The sequence below is a fragment of the Schistocerca serialis genome, chromosome 3 (genome assembly GCF_023864345.2).
Source record: "Schistocerca serialis cubense isolate TAMUIC-IGC-003099 chromosome 3, iqSchSeri2.2, whole genome shotgun sequence".
Taxonomy (NCBI): domain Eukaryota; kingdom Metazoa; phylum Arthropoda; class Insecta; order Orthoptera; family Acrididae; genus Schistocerca; species Schistocerca serialis.
In genome coordinates, this window is record NC_064640.1 from 200,627,499 (window position 1) to 200,647,673 (window position 20,175).

At 41.1% G+C, this 20,175-nt stretch overlaps 1 protein-coding gene across 2 annotated transcripts in view; it reads right to left on the reverse strand.

Annotated features, from left to right (window-relative positions):
- Positions 1-12,468: 12,468 nt before the first annotated feature.
- Positions 12,469-20,175, reverse strand: part of LOC126469912 (UV excision repair protein RAD23 homolog B-like) — a 153,604-nt gene continuing 145,897 nt past the window's right edge. For both annotated transcript variants that reach the window (XM_050097277.1, XM_050097276.1), the window contains one exon: positions 12,469-12,830. In XM_050097277.1, the coding sequence (XP_049953234.1) occupies positions 12,720-12,830 (111 nt within the window). In that variant the 3' untranslated portion in view covers positions 12,469-12,719. The remainder of the gene's footprint in view (positions 12,831-20,175) is intronic.

Sequence of the window (20,175 nt, forward strand, 5' to 3'; positions counted from 1 at the left end):
GATTGATAGAACACTTTCCGAGGTATCACGAATCATCAATTTGGAAAGAAGGGAAGCATGGGTAGTAGAAATTGTAGAGGAAGAATTAGGCTTAACTACAAGAAACAAGTTACAGTGGATTTAAGTTGCAACAGTTATGCAGAGATGGAACAGCTCTTTTATGTAATGCCACCATAATTTTTTGGTGTTACCACAGAAACTAGGAGCTTGGCCACAGCAGTGGAAGGCAGTTGGGGGGCCACTTAATGTGCCAGCATGCTGACTGCAGTATTAGGGGATTTTTAGACAGCACAGGGTAGATTAGGCAAGACACCACAATATTGCAATCATAGCGATGAAACGGGACTGTTGCGGTATGAGGAAGCCGATACCACATTCCCAGGCTACTGATTTGTTGTACCGAGTGTGGCTGGTAACAACACATTGGCACAAGCGGGTTGCTACTGGGTACAAATAATCATTAATTTGAGCACAGGGATCAGCAGTCTACCGACGCCTACATGGATGAGGGGGCCATGCCAGATGACTGGGAGACATGGGGCAGCGTCAGTCACTACAAGTTCGTGTTCCATTGCTGCATCTTCCAGTAATGCCAAGTCATCGTAACTGGGCTCGGTACTCCTCTGCCAGCAAACGGCCGCCCAGCCAACTTCAGCAACTACCAGATTTCTGACCTGGAGAGCAGTGGAACGAGACCCAGGCAGTACAGCTGGACATCTTTCCACACTGGTGTGAGTGCCTGTGGACTACATGAAGTCACTCACTGGGATGAGTTCCACCACTACAGGTAGAGATCCTCCACAAATATCTTGGCAGTTTCCAGTGCCGCTGGCTCGAACCATGTAAATCCTCTTTATGAGGCAGTACGCTGCTGCTGCACAAGCTACTGGAGTCAGCCGGGGATTACCCATCTGTGGTTGAAGAAGATGGTGGTGGTGGTGGTGGTTAGTGTTTAACGTCCCGTCGACAACAAGGTCATTAGAGACGGAGCGCAAGCTCGGGTTAGGGAAGGATTGGGAAGGAAATCGGCCGTGCCCTTTCAAAGGAACCATCCCGGCATTTGCCTGAAACGATTTAGGGAAATCACGGAAAACCTAAATCAGGATGGCCGGAGACGGGATTGAACCGTCGTCCTCCCGAATGCGAGTCCAGTGTGCTAACCACTGCGCCACCTCGCTCGGTTTGAAGAAGATGACTCGGCTATGTAGGGTTACAGTTTCATTGATGTGCATTGAGTGCAGTCTTTTTGCTTAGTCTTTGTTTCTTTTTTTAAATTGCAAGTATCCTGGAGAATCAATAAGTCGTTTGCCAACCAAGGGTGTAATTGCATTGATAGTTCAGTATGTATCAGTCAGTCAAAGAGAGTTCTATGGGTGAGGGGGGAAAACACCTCCATAATCAAGCCCAGAAGACCAGCCAATGCCAAATGACTGCCATGTCAGAGATATAGGTCTATAGTTTTGCGCATCTGCTCGATGACCCTTCTTGAAAACTGGGACTACCTGTGCTCTTTTCCAATCATTTGGAACCCTCCGTTCCTCTAGAGACTTGCGGTACACGGCTGTTAGAAGGGGGGCAAGTTCTTTCGCGTACTCTGTGTAGAATCGAATTGGTATCCCGTCAGGTCCAGTGGACTTTCCTCTATTGAGTGATTCCAGTTGCTTTTCTATTCCTTGGACACTTATTTCGATGTCAGCCATTTTTTCGTTTGTGCGAGGATATAGAGAAGGAACTGCAGTGCGGTCTTCCTCTGTGAAACAGCTTTGGAAAAAGGTGTTTAGTATTTCAGCTTTACGCGTGTCATCCTCTGTTTCAATGCCATCATCATCCCGTAGTGTCTGGATATGCTGTTTCGAGCCACTTACTGATTTAACGTAAGACCAGAACTTCCTAGGATTTTCTGTCAAGTTGGTACATAGAATTTTACTTTCGAATTCAATGAACGCTTCACGCATAGCCCTCCTTACGCTAACTTTGACATCGTTTAGCTTCTGTTTGTCTGAGAGGTTTTGGCTGCGTTTAAACTTGGAGTGGAGCTCTCTTTGCTTTCGCAGTAGTTTCCTAACATTGTTGTTGTACCACGGTGGGTTTTTCCCGTCCCTCACAGTTTTACTCGGCACGTACCTGTCTAAAACGCATTTTACGATTGCCTTGAACTTTTTCCATAAACACTCAACATTGTCAGTGTCGGAACAGAAATTTTCGTTTTGATCTGTTAGGTAGTCTGAAATCTGCCTTCTATTACTCTTGCTAAACAGATAAACCTTCCTCCCTTTTTTTATATTCCTATTAACTTCCATATTCAGGGATGCTGCAACGGCCTTATGATCACTGATTCCCTGTTCTGTACATACAGAGTCGAAAAGTTTGGGTCTGTTTGTTATCAGTAGGTCCAAGATGTTATCTCCACGAGTCGGTTCTCTGTTTAATTGCTCGAGGTAATTTTCGGATAGTGCACTCAGTATAATGTCACTCGATGCTCTGTCCCTACCACCCGTCCTAAACATCTGAGTGTCCCAGTCTATATCTGGTAAATTGAAATCTCCACCTAAGACTATAACATGCTGAGAAAATTTATGTGAAATGTATTCCAAATTTTCTCTCAGTTGTTCTGCCACTAATGCTGCTGAGTCGGGAGGTCGGTAAAAGGAGCCAATTATTAACCTAGCTCGGTTGTTGAGTGTAACCTCCACCCATAATAATTCACAGGAACTATCCACTTCTACTTCACTACAGGATAAACTACCTCTTACAGTAAGAGGTATTAAACAGTGTTATGGTTGTGTGTTCTTCTCATGATCTGATTTTGTTTTGCTGTTTCGTTGTATTTACTGATCAGATGCCAGAGCCTGGGAGTTTTAGTAAATTGTGTTAGTATGCGCTGTTTGGATTGGAAAATGGTGTTGAGCCAGGGATGTGGCTCGGTAAGTAAGCACATGAAGTGGTGAAAAATTTTGGGATAGTAGTATGTTTAAGTATTTTTGTCATTTGTGTTTGTGTAACTGATAAAGAGGTAATAATGTCATGGTCAGTACCACTGGGAGCAGGTTTTTCAAGATGGCAAGTGGCTATCAGAGAGGAGGTATTGGAAAGTAAAAGTACATAAGCTATGAGCTGACAATATAAAATTGTCTAAGAAATTAGGAACAGATCAGATGAAGGAGGAGGAGCTGGATGGAGATTTTTTGCAATAGAGTTACTCCAGAGTATACAGAGGAGAGGCAGAAAGGATTTGGTAACAGGTGGATTGAAAACATGTCTCAGGAGATGAGGAACAGAAAGATTTTGGAGAGGATGGGAAGGAGGGAAAGATAATGGACAGAGGAGAGAATTGAGAAGGGATTACAAGCTGCTGAAGGGGAGAGACCTGTGTCTAGTTTAACTGTCCCTGCAGTAGATCTTACAACCACTTAAGTAGTTAAGCCTGTCATTCCTGTGGGGAATAGGGCAGAATTTGATGCCTGGTGGGACAAGCTCATGAGTGGGAACATGAAGATAATTAATGAAGAGGGTAATGATGATGTGCATGGTTGAAGAGTAACATAAAAGTATCAGCTTTGCTATATGGAATTGTGGAGTCTGAAGTAGCTGTAGTGCGAGACAGAATGAGTGTAAAGTGATGAAGTATCTAGCCCACTGGACCCTGGGCCAGCTGTACAGGGAACTGCCACTGAATTTTTGTGTTGTGGAACTGCTGATGATCATGATATACAAACTACCAGGAATGCAAAGGAAGCTTTTGATGCTGATAGTAGTATTGCAGATGTTGTGGAAGAAACAATACGGATGCACATATTTCTTCAGAAGCAGGGTGAGTGAAGGAAAGGAAAGAGGAGACGGGTTCGTAAAGTTATTGATTGGGCTGACAAGGCGAAATCTGTTGAGGAGTTTAATCCTAAGTTAGAAATGTAACAGTAGTGCAAGTACTAGGTCACAGCCTTGCAGACCAAGCTGTTGACATGTGCTGTGATTTGTTTACAATGCAGCCGCAGACTGATGTGTGCAAGGACGTTAAAAGAGGTGAAGCATATGAGGCAAACTCAATCATCACCAGTTCATTGCAGTTGCAAGCTTCATCCACCTTAAGAGACAAACTGTTCTACAGAACTGTGAACAAAACTGCTAAGGCTTAATTCATATGATATAGTGCCACTAGGCACCAGGAAGGTGCTTCTGGTGAGCAGTGGTACAGGAAGCCAAGCATTTCAAGGAGAATGCAGTCTGTAATTAGCATTACAGTGAGACAGATGAAGGGGACTACCTCTGTAAAGCAGGATAGGCAGCAGTCTGTGGCAGATCTAATAACATAGTACAATACTGATGTTTCAAAGTGCACCATTCAGCCCACACTGATGTATATGGGGGTTCACAATTGATCACCTCTACTTGATCTCATATTTCCAAATGGCACCATTAATTATGGTTGCAGTAGGTATGAGATCATAGACTGGAGGATGGATCAATCAAAATGTGATGCCTGGTGGGATGAATCCCGTTTCTTGTTACACCAGGCCAATGATCATCCTTGGATAAACCTTCATACTGAAGAGGCAGTATTATGCCATCAGGGATATTCTCCTGGGCTCCCAAGGACCTGGTAGTAATCAAAGGCATCAAGACAGCTGTGGACCATATGAGAATTATTGCACCACTTGCATTGCTTCATGCTTGATGTCTTTCTCAACAGCAATGACATCTTCCAGCAGGACCTCCCTCACAATGCCAGAAACATGCTACAGTGGTTCGAAGAGCATGACAGTGAATTTCCATTGATATCTTGACCACTAAATTCATATGATCTGAAGCTGATGGAACGTGTATGGGACACCATCAGAAAGCACCTCTGTGCCCAACACTCACCATTCTATAATTTATAGGAATTGTGTCACCTGCAGTAGAAATCTGGTGCCACATACTTGCTATGTACTGCATTCCAGAGGCAGACCAACATGCACGTGGTCATATGTTTTTGCTACTCATTGAATGTATGTATGTATGTACAGGGCTATTACAAATGATTGAAGCGATTTCATAAATTCACTGTAGCTCCATTCATTGACATATGGCCACGACACACTACAGATACGTAGAAAAACTCATAAAGTTTTGTTCGGCTGAAGCCGCACTTCAGGTTTCTGCCGCCAGAGCGCTCGAGAGCGCAGTGAGACAAAATGGCGACAGGAACCGAGAAAGCGTATGTCGTGCTTCAAATGCGCTCACATCAGTCAGTCATAACAGTGCAACGACACTTCAGGACGAAGTTCAACAAAGATCCACCAACTGCTAACTCCATTCGGCGATGGAAATCAACGGGTCGGCCTGCAGTGAGCGAAGAAACGGTTGAACGCGTGCGGGCAAGTCTCACACGTAGCCCGCGGAAGTCGACGAATAAAGCAAGCAGGGAGCTAAACATACCACAGCCGACGGTTTGGAAAATCTTACGGAAAAGGCTAAAGCAGAAGCCTTAACCTTTACAATTGCTACAAGCCCTGACAAAGTCAAACGCTTTGAATTTTCGGCGCGGTTGCAACAGCTCATGGAAGAGGATGCGTTCAGTGCGAAACTTGTTTTCAGTGATGAAGCAACATTTTTTCTTAATGGTGAAATGAACAGACACAATGTGCGAATCTGGGCGGTAGAGAATCCTCACGCATTCATGCAGCAAATTCGCAATTCACCAAAAGTTAACGTGTTTTGTGCAATCTCACAGTTGAAAGTTTACGGCCCCTTTTTCTTCTGCGAAAAAAACGTTACAGGACACGTGTATCTGGACATGTTGGAAAATTGACTCATGCCACAACTGGAGACCAACAGCGCCGATTTCATCTTTCAACAGGATGGTGCTCCACCGCACTTCCATCATGATGTTCGGCATTTCTTAAACAGGAGATTGGAAAACCGATGGATCGGTCGTGGTGGAGATCATGATCAGCAATTCATGTCATGGCCTCCACGCTCTCCCGACTTAAACCCCATGCGATTTCTTTCTGTGGGGTTATGTGAAAGATTCAGTGTTTAAACCTCCTCTACCAAGAAACGTGCCAGAACTGCGAGCTCGCATCAACGATGCTTTTGAACTCATTGATGGGGACATGCTGCGCCGAGTGTGGGGGGAACTTGATTATCGGCTTGATGTCTGCCGAATAACTAAAGGGGCACATATCGAACATTTGTGAATGCCTAAAAAAACTTTGAGGTTTTGTATGTGTGCGCAAAGCATTGTGAAAATATTTCAAATAATAAAGTTATTGTAGAGCTGTGAAATCGCTTCAATCATTTGTAATAACCCTGTATGTATGTACATATACTGGGGTGACAGTCTTCGGATAGTGATATGTACATATATAGATAGCAGTTCTGTCCTGTACACAAGGCATAAAAGAGCAGTGCACTGACAGAGCTGTCATTTGTACTCACGTGATTCATTTGAACAGGTTTCCGACATGATATGGCTGCACAAAGGGAATTAATAGACTGAACGTGGAATGGTAGTTGCAGCTAGATGCATGGGAAATTCCATTTCATAAGTCATTAGGGAATTCAGTATTCAAAGGTCCACTATGTCAGGAGTGTGCCAAGAACACCAAATTCCATGCATTACCTCTCAACGTGTACAATGCAGTAATTGACGGCCTTCACTTAACAACTGAGACCAGTGGTGTTTGGGTAGTGTTGTCAGGGCTAACAGACAAGTAACATTGCATGAAATAACTACAGAAACCAATGTGGGATGTACAACAAACATAGTCGTTAAGACAGTGTGGCAAATTCTGGCATTAATGCGCTACAGCAGCAAGCAACAGATGTGAGTGCCTTTGCTAACAGCACATCACATGCAGCGTCTCTTCTGGGCTGATGACCATATTGCCGGCCGATGTGGCCGTGCGGTTCTAGGCGCTTCAGTTTGGAGACTGAAAATCTCCACTATAAAAATCAACAGATTCCACAAACAGAGATCGTGTGAAACTCAGCTCACTCTGTTCCTCCACGACAGAAGACAACTGCGTTCAGGGTGACCCCATGTTCCTCGACTTCAGGAAGCCTTTTTACACTGACACACACTGCCATTTAGTGAAAAAAAAATATGAGCTTACCAAGTAACAGAGCAGATTTGTGACTGGATTCTAGACTTCCATGCAGATGAAACTCAACACGTCACTGTAAATGGAACAAAATCAATAGATGTAAAGGTAATTTCCAAAGTACTCCAAGGAAGAATGATATGACCTTTACTGTTTACAATTTATATAATGACCTAACAGAAAGCATTAGAAGCTCTGTAGGACTGCTCACAGATGATGGGGTTGTCTGTAAGAAAGTAGCAACAGCAAAAGACAGTATAAATTTACAGATTGACCTACAGAGGACTGATGAATGGTGCTGCAATACCTAGGAAAAGAAATCCGCTACTGTACAACTATGATATTGATGACAAATTGCTGGAAACAGTATATACTGTAAGATATCTAGAAGTAACTATCCAGAGGGACATTAAGTGGAATGACCACATGAACAAACAGTGGGAAAAGCAGATGCCAGAGGTTCATAGGAAGAATCTTAAGGAAATGTAACTCATCCATGAAGGAAGTGGCTTACAAGGTGCTTGTTCAACCAATTCCTCAGTCCTGCTCATCAACCTGAGATCATTACAGGATAGGACTGATAGAAGAGGAAGAGAAGAACTGACAAAGGGTGTTGTATGGTCAGCGGGAGTGTTTTAGAGATACTCAACAGGCTACAGTGACAGATGTTACAAGGGACACTTTGTGCATTGTGGAGAGGTTTACTATTGAAATTTTGAGAGAGCAATTTCTGAGAAGAGTTGGACAAGATATTACTCCCTCCCACACACACTGCGAAATGGCAATGACATGAAAATTTGAATTAGTACAGAGGCATACCGACAAGCATTCTTCCCACACTCCATTCATGACTGGGACAGGGAAAAGGGGGACACACAATGACATCAGTCAGTGTTACCAAAGGTACCCTCCGCTGCACACGGTTAGGTGGCTCTTTGGGTATGCTGTTGCTGTAGATGGCGATGAATGTTTCCTTAACATGAGAGCCATTACAGAGGAGACAAGATTTGACAAAGTAAGCAGCCTCATATGTCCCACTGCTAGTTATAAAACAATAAAGTGATTTTGTTACAGGTGTTGCATTGCCTAATCCTGAAGCTATCTGTGATGAGACAGCATTATACTTGCAGAACATTCACATGTAAAGTCCGAAATCTGGGTTCAAGTCCCAGTCTGCCTCAAATTTTCAACTGTCACAACAACTTCACTATGCTGTAGATTCACAATTATGTCAAGTGTGGAGAGCAGCATCATGTAATAAGGCAGAATGTGTACACATCCATTCAAGGAATAAGCTGACAGCTAAGAAGATACCAAAATAAACAACAAAAATGTTTTCCTGTGTTTCAACAGGAATGCTACTTAATTGAAGACAAATCTGTATTATGTATGATTCAATGATGTGAAATTACAAATTTCCCATTCAGTCAGGCACTACAACTATACGGACGCTAACATCAGTCTGTATTCGCACCACCAGGACCGTAAGCAGAGAATGGAAAGATGCATTAAAGCTGTCCACTTTGAGACATTGTGCCACTCCAACTTATTTGTAGATATTTTCTTCATTTGATTACTTTTGTTTTTTTATTGTAAGAAAACCAGCAATTTAAGTTGAAACTTCCTGGCAAATAAAATTATGCACCACACCAGGAGTCGAACACACAACCTTGCTTTCTGTTAACAATGGTCTGACTATAGCACTATCCAGACACAATCCATGACCTTCCTCTAATAGCTCAGTTCAAACACGTTTTTCACTGTAGATATTACTTGGTCTATTACTTGTATGGAATATCTATGACTAATTTTTTTTACATAAACTCAGAATTTGGTTGCAATTATTAATAATGTTAATTAATCTGTGAATTAATCATTCCAGCATTAACCAAGTTATAAAATCCTGTACATTCCACTCCTGGCCCCTCGCACCCACTCCACCCGACACAAAGGCACAGTTTCAGTCTCCAGTTCCACCTAGAATTTGTGTGTCATGGTTAAAGAGGACTGGCTTGGAATCTTTGAGTTTACCAAATTCCTGCCTGGCAAAGACTGGGGAATATACAGCTACTTTTGCAGTCAGATACACAGAACCAAAACACTAACATAAGGTGACAGAAGTTACAATCTTCGCTCTTTCTTATACAGTTAAAGTGAGAAACTGTGCTTCATTTGTGATCAAGCACAACAGTAACTTAGTTGCAGGTAATATAACTGAATGCAACAGAAATTGAAATAGAGTGAATTTTCACTCTGCAGAAGAGTACGAAACTTCCTGGGAGATTACAACTGTGTGCCGGACCAGGACACAAACCAGGGATCTTTGCCTTTTGCAGGCAAGCGGTCTCCTAACTGAGATACCCAAGCACGACTCATGACACTTCCTCACAGTCTAACTTCCACCAGGAGTGCAAGTCCAACAAGTTACGCACAAAAACTTCTGTAAAGTTCGGAACGTAGGAGATGAGGTACTGGTAAAAGTTACACTGTGAGGATGGGTCACGAATCGTCCTTTGGTGGCTCAACTGGTAGAGCACCTGTTGCAAAAGTCTAAGGACCCAAATTTGAGTCCTTGTCTAGCACACAGTTCTAATCTGCCAGGAAGTTTTGAAATGTAAATAGTTGATGAAATTCCGAGTGGTGTTACACGTTCCACTGAATTTTTTAATTGTGCTCATACAGCAGAAACTGAAAAACTGGTTATACAGGGTGATTCACAAAGATATACAAATATTTTAATATGTTATTTTAAAAAGTAAAACTCAAGAAAAAAGTTCATATAAATGTTTGGTTACAGAATTATGGCTAATAAAAGATTTTGCCTGAAATTTAGCGTCTTCACTAATATGAAGCCATCGCAAAACTGTATAAGTTTAAAGTAAAGCACGATTTCTATTTATTTTGTTGTTATTATCTGGTGAATCTAATAAAACATGTCCCAGACGTGTATCTGCAATACTTTTCCAGAACATCCAGATAAGCTAAAAAGTAATTTCATAAGATTTTTAATTTATTAACTACTTGGCCCAATTTGTTTTTTAAATTCCAGACAATTGCACAAAGTTTTCAATAGATGTTGTAGAGAATTTAATTTTTGAAAAATGATGATAATAACGTTAACTGTATGGATGTGTCAGATAAACTGCTTTTATTAATACCATAGCACACGTGAATTCATGTTGAATAGGAAAAAACAAAGCCCAGTGTTAAGGAAGTTATTCAGTGCACATACAATTTCACAATACATTCACAATAAATGTTCAAAAATGTCTCCACTGAGTTCAATGCATTGAGCTGCACGTGTATGAACAGATTTTGTTGCTCGTTTCAGTTTTGCAGGGTTGTTCTTAATTTTTCTATTGCATTCATAATGCATCTTATGTTTATTGACTTTGTCCTCCTCTGGATGTTCTGGAAAAGTACTGCAGATACACGTTTGGGGCATGTTTTATTAGATTCACCTAACAACAAAATAAATGGAAATCGCACTTTAGTTTAACCTCTTACAGTTTTGTTAGAGGTGCTAAATTTCAGGCAAAATCTTTTATTAGCTGTAACTCCGTAACTAAACATTTGTGGACCTATGTTTACATGAACTTTTTTCTTTAGTTTTACTTGTAGAATAACATACTAAAATATTTGCATATCTTCGTGAATCACCCTGTATATGCCTATGTAAATTCACGGAGTATGTATAATTATTTCACATGGTTACCATAACTATTCAGTAAGTTTCAGCATGGATGAGGAACAATTTAGCATGTGGAATTAATCAAGTCATTTTTAAATGTTTGTCAGTATTTTCGATTTGTGAGATGAGACACAAACATTCTCTTTGTAAATGTTACTGCACACCGATAACCATACACCACACAAACTGCATAACAAAAAAATCTTTACTTAAACTATGAGACTTGCATTGCCTGTAGTTACCCATTGTCCCTTCAGTCCTACAATTAAACTTTTCTTATACTGTGTAGTAACACATAATATGGATTTTCTGTTCTGGATTGTTGACATTTATCCAAAATTTAAACTCTCTACAATTATACCTTACCAACGAAATACTCACTTTTTTCTTAATTGATGTCAACTTTTCTTCAAAATATTAAAGTACAGTGACGTCCGTGATGAATTCAGTTCAGAATTTGCCACTACTGTACGTAAAGATGGGGATAAAGGAGGGAATTTACAAGATGGGACATTGTAAAATGGATGTCACCACAAATTAAGGCGATACATATTTGAAAGTCTTCGATGCCCTGAAAATCTGCATAACTTAAACCAAGGAAAGCACATTTAACATTCAAGGATTTTCATGCAATTTACAACACATGCAGTAGCGTAACATACAAGATTTGTTTCCTACATTGTCTGTTACACTTAAAAAAATTACACACAAATTACATTCAGAAAATTCTGGGCTATATTTACCATTCATAGTTGAGTTCAAAGCTGCAGGAATCAATCTAAGTGTGATGTGGGATATCCAATGGAAATTCTGCACCACTAGCAAAAAGTTGAGTAGTGGGCAGTTGTCATCAGCTGTGCAGTAGCATAAGGACATCCAATTATGTCAGTTCCTACAGAAATTACGGTCTAACATTTCAGACACTGACAGGAGGCCACATAATTGAGCTAATTAAAAAAAAATTACAAATGTGAGTAGGACAAGAAGTTTTGCAAAAGTACTGTAAATTACCTACCCCAATCCACTCCCCCCCCCCCCCCCCCCCCCCCGACCCAAATCCACTAGAAGCAAACCTGAGTGTCCACCTCCAACCACCACCAATGAAAAGATTATGCACTCTTTATCTTCAAGACAGACAGGCAATAAATTTTCAGTAACACTGCCTCTCTGATTCCTCATACAGAACTTCTAAATTTGGAAGACTGGCTTGGAAACAACTACTGTTGTTGCAAAAAATGCCAATGCACATTAATATCACCTACTTAAAATTATTCAATAAGAATAGTATTACTACACTGGAACAATTAACTCAATTTTGACGAAACTGATATTGGAGTGTCAAGATTTAGGAAATCCTAAGGGTCTGATGGAAAATACAAAATTGTGACTGTGACGAAGTTCTGGGCAAGGATATCATGAGAGTTTCAAATACTGATAGGAATGTTAGTATATTTGGAAATGTACAGGCATGCTGAAACTACACATGGACTGTCATCTCTCTCTCAGATGCCTCAAGTACTAGCCTGCCAGTTTCTACCTATATACTTAAATTTCTCTAGTTACGGTTGTCAAAACCCTGTCGGACTGCCTACTCGACACACACTAAATTTAAAAATGGCTCACAGGAGTAAAAAAAAAGGTATAAGGTAATTGCTAAATGACAACACCTGTTAATTCAAATAAATATAACAAAAGTGAACTGCAAAATGCTTTAATCAATCAGTCTCCACAAAAGAACATCTCATTCCATCTGACATTGCAAATACTGGAATGGAGTTTAACTAACACAAACTGAAAACATTTTTTTTAACATTAAACATGACTAACAACTTTCCATCAGCAAAGTGAAAAACTTACATTAAATAATTTAATTAACTTGTTTGGAGCATGTATTATTGTATAATAGAATAAATATTCTCTTTTGAACAAGGCCTGACACTGAAAATTCAGTCATCTAAATTCTGCGAAAGCAAGAAATTTGCTGCCAAATTTTCATTCTTCTCACAGGCAAAATATGCCTGTATAACAAGATGCTCAGGAAATCCCAGGGCTTTCAACTGAAACAAATTGCAATTGTAATTTCAACTAGACAGTCCAGGATCAAAAAATTAAATGCACCATTAATGTGTGTCCAAATTGCATAGGGCAAAATGTCATTTTGGTTAAAGCTGTATCAATGAAATTTACATTCAATAACGTGCAATTTAAGTTTGCATAAACACTGAAACAATTATAAAAATACAAGAACACTAGCATTATTCATTTAAGAAATCCTTTACATCCTGCAATGCATGCTATAAAGAAGGCCATAATGATGTGGATTAAAGAAGGTGTCTTTTTACAACTGATGATTCCTGTAATGAAGAATATCAGTGAAGTAAATATTAAACACCACACACACACACACACACACACACACACACACACACACACACACACACAGATAGAAATACAGAGATAGATAGATAGAGAGAGAGAGAGAGAGAGAGAGAGAGAGGGGGGGGGGGGGGGGGGAGCAGGGCATAGGAGTGAACTGTAGCCGGGGTAGATGATATGGATTGCAGGTGGGGTGGTAGCAGTAAGGAAGAGGACATGGATTGCAGGTGGGGTGGGTATAGTAAGGAAGAGGAACATGGGTTGGGGATGGGTTGATGCAGCAGGGTAGAGGACATGGATTGGGGAGGCAGACGACTGTGGAAGAGGAAGTAGAATGCTAGGACAGGGAGTGGGAGGTAGACATGGGAGGAGATACACACCGGCAGAAGCAGATGGCGAGGGGGAATTAGAGAGACAGGGGCAGATTGACAGCTGCAGGGGGAGAGGCAGAAGGCAGGGTGGAGGAGGCGGAAGACATTCCACCTGGAATGGGGCAAGGAGAGGTCATGGACTGGGGAGCAAGGTGGAGGGCATGGAAAGGGGGGGCCAAGGTGGAGGGCACAGAAAGGGGAGGCAGAGAGCAGGGTGGAGGATGCAGAGGGAGGGGCAGGGTGAGATGGAGATAGAGCTTGGGGGAAAGTAGAGAAAGAGCGGGCATAAGTGGAAGGGTGAGGTATAGAATGGGACGATCAAGAAAGGGGGAGGGGGGGGGGCACGGAAATGGGGGGCGGCCAAGGTGGACGGCGCGGAAAAGGGGGGGGGCCCAAGGTGGACGGCACGGAAAGGGGGGGGGGGAGGCAAGGTGGACGGCACGGAAAGGGGGGGGGGGAGGCAAGGTGGACGGCACGGAAAGGGAGGGGGGCATGGTGGACGGCACGGAAAGGGGGGGGGGGGGCATGGTGGAGGGCATGGAAAAGGGGGGGCCATAGTAGAGGGTGTGTGTGTGGGGGGGGGGGGGCTGGTAATGTAGAGGACTTGGAGGGGCTACGCAGAGGATTGTGGGGGAGAGGAAAGGTACAAGATTTTTGGGGGAAGGGGGGTGAGCAACATTTAGGATGGGGGCCCACTGCAGGGGCTGGGGCACAAGGCAGAAAGTGTGAGCTCTAGCTAGAGAATCGTGGGTGGGGGTGAAGGTAGAGTGTATGGCGGACAAGGTAGAGGAAATTAGGCACCTAGTCCTTTCCAGAGTGTCCTTTTATTGGTAGTCAGCCATCTGATTGGTCTGATGTAGCCATTCACAACCTACTACCCTGCGTCACCTCTTCATTTTGGAGTAGCACCTACACCTGACATCTTCAGTTATTCGTTGCATATATTCCAATCTCTGTCTTCCTGTTCAGTTTTTACCATCTTCCGCTCCCAACTCCCTCTAGAACCATTGATGTTAACAGATGATCTCAGTCAGCAATTCTGATGTTACGTTTTTTTGCTAATCTCATTTCTGTTGCTCCTATTTTACTTTAGTTTTCTTCAGTTTACTCTCCATCCATATTCTGTCCTCATTAGGCTGTTCACCAGGTCCTGTAATTCATCTTCACTTTCACTGAGATGCAATGTGATAAGTATATCTTACCAACCATATCTTTTCACCCTGACTCTAATCCCACTTCTGAACTTTTCTTTTAGTTCAGTCATTGCTTCTTTGATGTACAGACTCCACAGTAGTGGCTGAAGACTGCATCCCTGTCCAACACCATTTTTAAACTCAGCACTTCATTTACGATTTTCCATTCTTATTATTCCCTCTTGGTTTTAGTGCATCCTGTATATTACACATCCCTCCCCATTTTGAACACCTTGCACCATTTTTCGTTGTCAAATGATTTTTCTAGGTCCACAAATCCTATAAACATGTCTCAATTTTTCTTACGTCTTGCCTGCATTATCAAATGCAATGCCAGAACTTCCTCTCTTGTGCCTTTACATTTCTTAAAGCCAGACTGACTGTCACCCAAGAGATCCTCAATTTTCTTTTCCATTCTACTGTACATATTTCTTGTCAGTAACTTTGAAGCACAAGCTGTTAAGCTGATTGTGCAATAGTTTCCACACTCACCTGTTATTGCTATCTTTGCGATTGTGCAGATGATATTTTTCTGTAAGTCTGATAGTATATCTCCTATCACATAGTGTCTACAAACCACCTTTAATTACTAAGGAATGTTACCAATGCCTTCCATTTTAACTTATCTGAAGTCTTCCAAAGCTCTTTTCAATTCTAATTCAAATACTGGATCCCCAATGTCTTCCATATTGAGTCCTGTTTTCTCTTTCATCACATCATCATCTTCCTCTCGTAGAGATCTTCAAATGCACTCTTTACATCAAACTGCTCTTTCCTTTTTAACAATGTAATTCCTCTAACACTTTAATGTTAACACCCTTGCTGTTAAAACTTACTTTTGACTTTTCTATGTGCTGAATTTGTCACACCGATGACTCTTTTTTTTTTATTTCTTCACATTTTTTTCTGCAACATTTCGCTTTAGCTCCCCTGCACATCCTATCTATTTCTTTCCTAAGTTACTCATGTAGCTTTATTCCTATTTTTCTCTCAATGTTTGTACTTCCTTCTTTTATTGATTAGTTGAAGTATTTTTTCTGTTACAACAAGTTTCTTGCTTCATGTCTCAACTAGATTTTACTGTAACTAACAAAAGACAGTAAAGAACACTGAAAACTACAGACAGTAAATAATCCACAACAATATAGATTGGGTGCAAGGGGTGGGGTGAGACAGGGATCAGAACTGACCTTCCATGAAAGAGAGCAGGAAAATTTCTATTTGCTTTAATCCGATACCAAACAAAGTAATTTTACAAAAGTGTGTTATAAACAGCAAAAACTACTCAAAGATGCAACAGAGGTGAATCTTGAATTGGCAAGGCGAAAACATTGCAAAACATTGGGAAATGCTCAAGAAATGTAGAAGCAGTGCATTCTATCATTAAGTCACATTTATAAAATAAAAAGCAGGACAAGTATCTTAAGAACAGGAGAAATGGACAGTTTCATGATACTGTATCAGACGACCAACAGTAATGGAGTAGCAAAGAAGAGAAACAACCAGAGCAATTTAACACAGTACTATCCTTAACTACTTCATCTTGATCATTATGTTCTTCTTCTTCTTCTTCTTCACTATCTGGGCCTACTGATTATCACAGGGCTCGTATCTGCTCCTTGATAAAGTTTTCTTCTTTTCTTCTTTCAGTACTCCTACACTTTTTGTTTGTGAACCAGCTCTCCCCACCCAGCCCCCAAAACTTGGTCCCTTTGGTTTTCATTCTGGTGAAGGGCTTTGGGCAATCTTCATCAGTTGGGTTGCCAGAACCACATTTGGTCCTGAGTTTTCTACAATAGGTTCTCCAGTCGTTCCAGATCAGATTTTACCAATGCAATTCACTTGCTCTTGGAGACTTTCCCTCTACTGCTCACTGTGAAGACCCTTGTGGTGAGCCTTTCAGGATTCATGAGGGTCAAGCGTCCACAGAAGGCCAGTTGCCTTTTCTATACACATGATTGTGCCATCCTTGTGTTTAAACAACTCACAATGCCAGATTCTGTAGGTGTCTTCCCCTTCTCTTACAGGTCCTAGTATCCTCCTCAAGATCTTCCTCTTCTTGAACTCCAAGGTTCTTGGAGACACACATGGATAAGTAGATACTGCGGCAGGAGTGGTAAGCCCTATGAAATTTGGTACATCTGGTCTCTAGGGCTAGGTTTTCATTCTGGTTTGCAGAAATCCACTCTCTTAGGTACTTGACTGCAAGTACATTTCATATGGTGTTGTCTTCTCTTGGAATTCTAGAAGGGGATTCCTTGAAGTCAATCATGAATTCAGTATTCTGGATGTTGATTTTTCAGCCGGTCTTAACAGCTACATTGTAAAAACTCTGTAGGTTGCAAGTAGCCGCCTCCAATCTTGTTTGCTAGTAAGATGAGGTCAACCTCAAAAGCTACACATGGTACACGACTTATCTTCCTTGTACCCAAGCTTTAGTCTAGCATTGTGTTCTCTGGTAATATTCTCTAGGGCATACTTGAAGAGAATGCAGGGGAGACCACCATCACCTGGTCTGACTCCTGTTCTGATGAGGAAGCCTCTCGGATAGCCCACCTCTGAACTTGAACTTGGATCTTGTATTCTTCAGGTTGGATTGACTACTCTGAGGGTCTTCTTATCAAGACTAACTTTCCACAGTGTGGAGAAAAGAGCTTCTTATCCCTTCTAAAAGTCTACTAGTCTAACTTGGCTCTCGTAGCTGAAGTTGGTATAGTGAAATCCCTATACAACATTTTTCAAGGGACCACAAATTCTGAACACTGTATAGAGGAAAACACTATAAAGAGGGAGGCTTCCAAATAATAATTATAGGGCATTACTGAAGATTGGGATACCACTGATCAGCTTTTACAAATGATGCCATAGATGACATTTTAAATTTTCACAACACCGTAATATGATATTCATTGCAAATGATCAATGTATCAAATGATTAGTTTTTTGTAATTAAGACATAGGGCCCAGTAGGTGGATGGGTGAAAGTAAATGGATCAGTTTGTACTGTAAAAAGTTATAACAGATTCTTAAGATATAACATCATTGTCCAAAGCTGACGGGTGGTATCCCGTTCTTCAGTTGACCCAATAACAGAATATGAGCCAAATTTTGTTTATGATATACTGCACATATTATATAAGAACACAGTAAGTGGTACGGATTATAAAGAATTAGTTACAAAAAAATTACTTTAAAAATTAAATTATGAAATTGAACTTAAATTTGCACAAAACTCTAGGAACCGATGCAATCTGAAAATCACATGCCTATGATTTTTTTTAAATATTCAAGTAAGCATGTTTGTTTTCTATTTCTCCTGGACTCTATGACAATCATTTCTTGCTCGTTCTGTCCTCAAGTCTATGGGCCATCACATATCTCCTGAATGTTTCAAAGGCTTCAGCTGCCTTAGTATATGAGGGCACAGGGTCATCTTCCTTGTCACTGTCACTTTCACTACCACTACTATTCTCCAAGCTTCTCTCTGCAGTCAGCTCCTCGATACTTTGTACTCCTGTGGTTGCCATGTTATCATCCACAGCCACAAAGTCCTCAAAAGTGTCAGAATCACTCCCTATTAATTCCTGAAACTCTTGCAAATCACTTGCAACATCTTCCACAGGAGCTGCCATCTCATTCTAACAGAATCCACTTTTGTGCAACAGTTTTTAATAGTTTCAGCACCGACTTCCCTCCACGAGTACATAATTAAATTTATTGCCTGTAAAATATTCAGCTTCAGTTGTGAGCTCTGCTGGCTACCCAGTTTTCTTTGGTCCATCAAATTCAAGGTGTTATTTTACAAGGGCTGTACTATATTTAACCTTAAGGGTGTGTATTATTCCCAAGTCCATAGGTTGCAGGTGGCTGGTGCAGTTGGGTGGCAGGAAAATTACTTTCACATTTCTCAGAAAGGATACATCTGGTGCATGTGTCACACATCTATCCACAAACAGCAGCACTCCTCATTTTGGCGTCAAATTCTCTGAGAAAACGTAAAAATATATCACTCGTCATCCATGCCTTGGCATTGTTTGTATATTTGCACAGAAATGTGGAAATGTTTTTGAAGCACCTCTGATTTTTTGGCTTCCTGATAACCAAAGGTTTCAGTTTTTCACTGCCATCGGCGTTTGTACACAACAAAGTGATAAGATGTTCCTTGCTCTTCTTACCGCCATGGCAATTTTCCCCATGAAAAGTAAATGTCTTATCCAACATTAAATTGAAGAACATGCCGGTTTCGTCAGCTTTATAAATGTCACGCAGTTTGTAGCCATGTATCAGATTAGGGAGAGTCTGCATCCCCTGAGTTACAGTTGGTTCGTCCACACTTTTACTTTCTCCACATTCTGCTTTGTATACAATACCTCGACGCTGTCAAAATTTATCAATCCATCCATTGGACGCCTTAAAATTTTCCATTCCTAACTGCAGTGATATTTGAAGCTCCTTCTCCTTCAGAATAGTTCAGTTTATAGGAATGTTTGCAGCACATGCTTGTTGAAACCAAGTTAATAAAACTTCCTCCATTTCGTCGTAAGTCGATGGTTTTAAACGCATACGTTTCGAATTTCCACAATTCTCAAACCCTTCCATTATTGACAATCTGTTTTTCATAGTAGTGTTGAGTGTTGAGGGGGCCAATTCAAATTGCTTTGCTAGCTCCACGCGACATAACAAACCTTCTCTTCCAGAGAAATGTTCTTCCGCTTTTCACTCATGTCCACTGATGAAATCTTTTTTAAAAAAAAAAGTTATATCGAAGAAACACTCTCATGAGACACACAAACTGTTTGCTGCTCAGCTCACATAACACGCTATGAATACAAATCATTAACTGAAATGGCGCCAAAAAGATTGCAAGCAGAATGTGCGTCACATGTCATGTGACAGGGTTCTGCCATTGACATATGAAACACGCTGAGCGCGGGCTTTAAGAGCCGGTGCAAACTGTGAATCCACAGAATGGAAAATGATGTGTCTACATCCAGTCACTTAAACGTTATAAAGAGGTAAATAACTGGCCAGGGTTCCAAAAATATGAGCGTTACATGGAGGAAATTGTAATATAGAGGAAACGCAGTCAAGAGGAAAATTTAACATTGTTTATATGGGCTTTTAGACGGGACCTAAAAAAACGGACGTAATATAGAGGAAAACATTATATGGAGGAACGTTATAAAGAGGTTTCACTGTATTAAAATTTTATATCTTTTCTGCACAGGATCCCTTGATGCAGAAGCTAGCCTACTATTCACCTATTGTTGGTCTAACTGGGTGGTGATCCTAGTTAGCAGGGCTGTAGAGAGGGTCTTGTGTGTGACCTGTAATAAGGCACACTTCTGTAATTCTTAAGGTTTGTCTTGCTTCCATTCTTGTGCAGTGGGTTAAACACAGCAGTCATCCATCCTTCTAGTAAAGTCTCTGTCGTCCCATGTCCTGTATTATTGGACATTCTA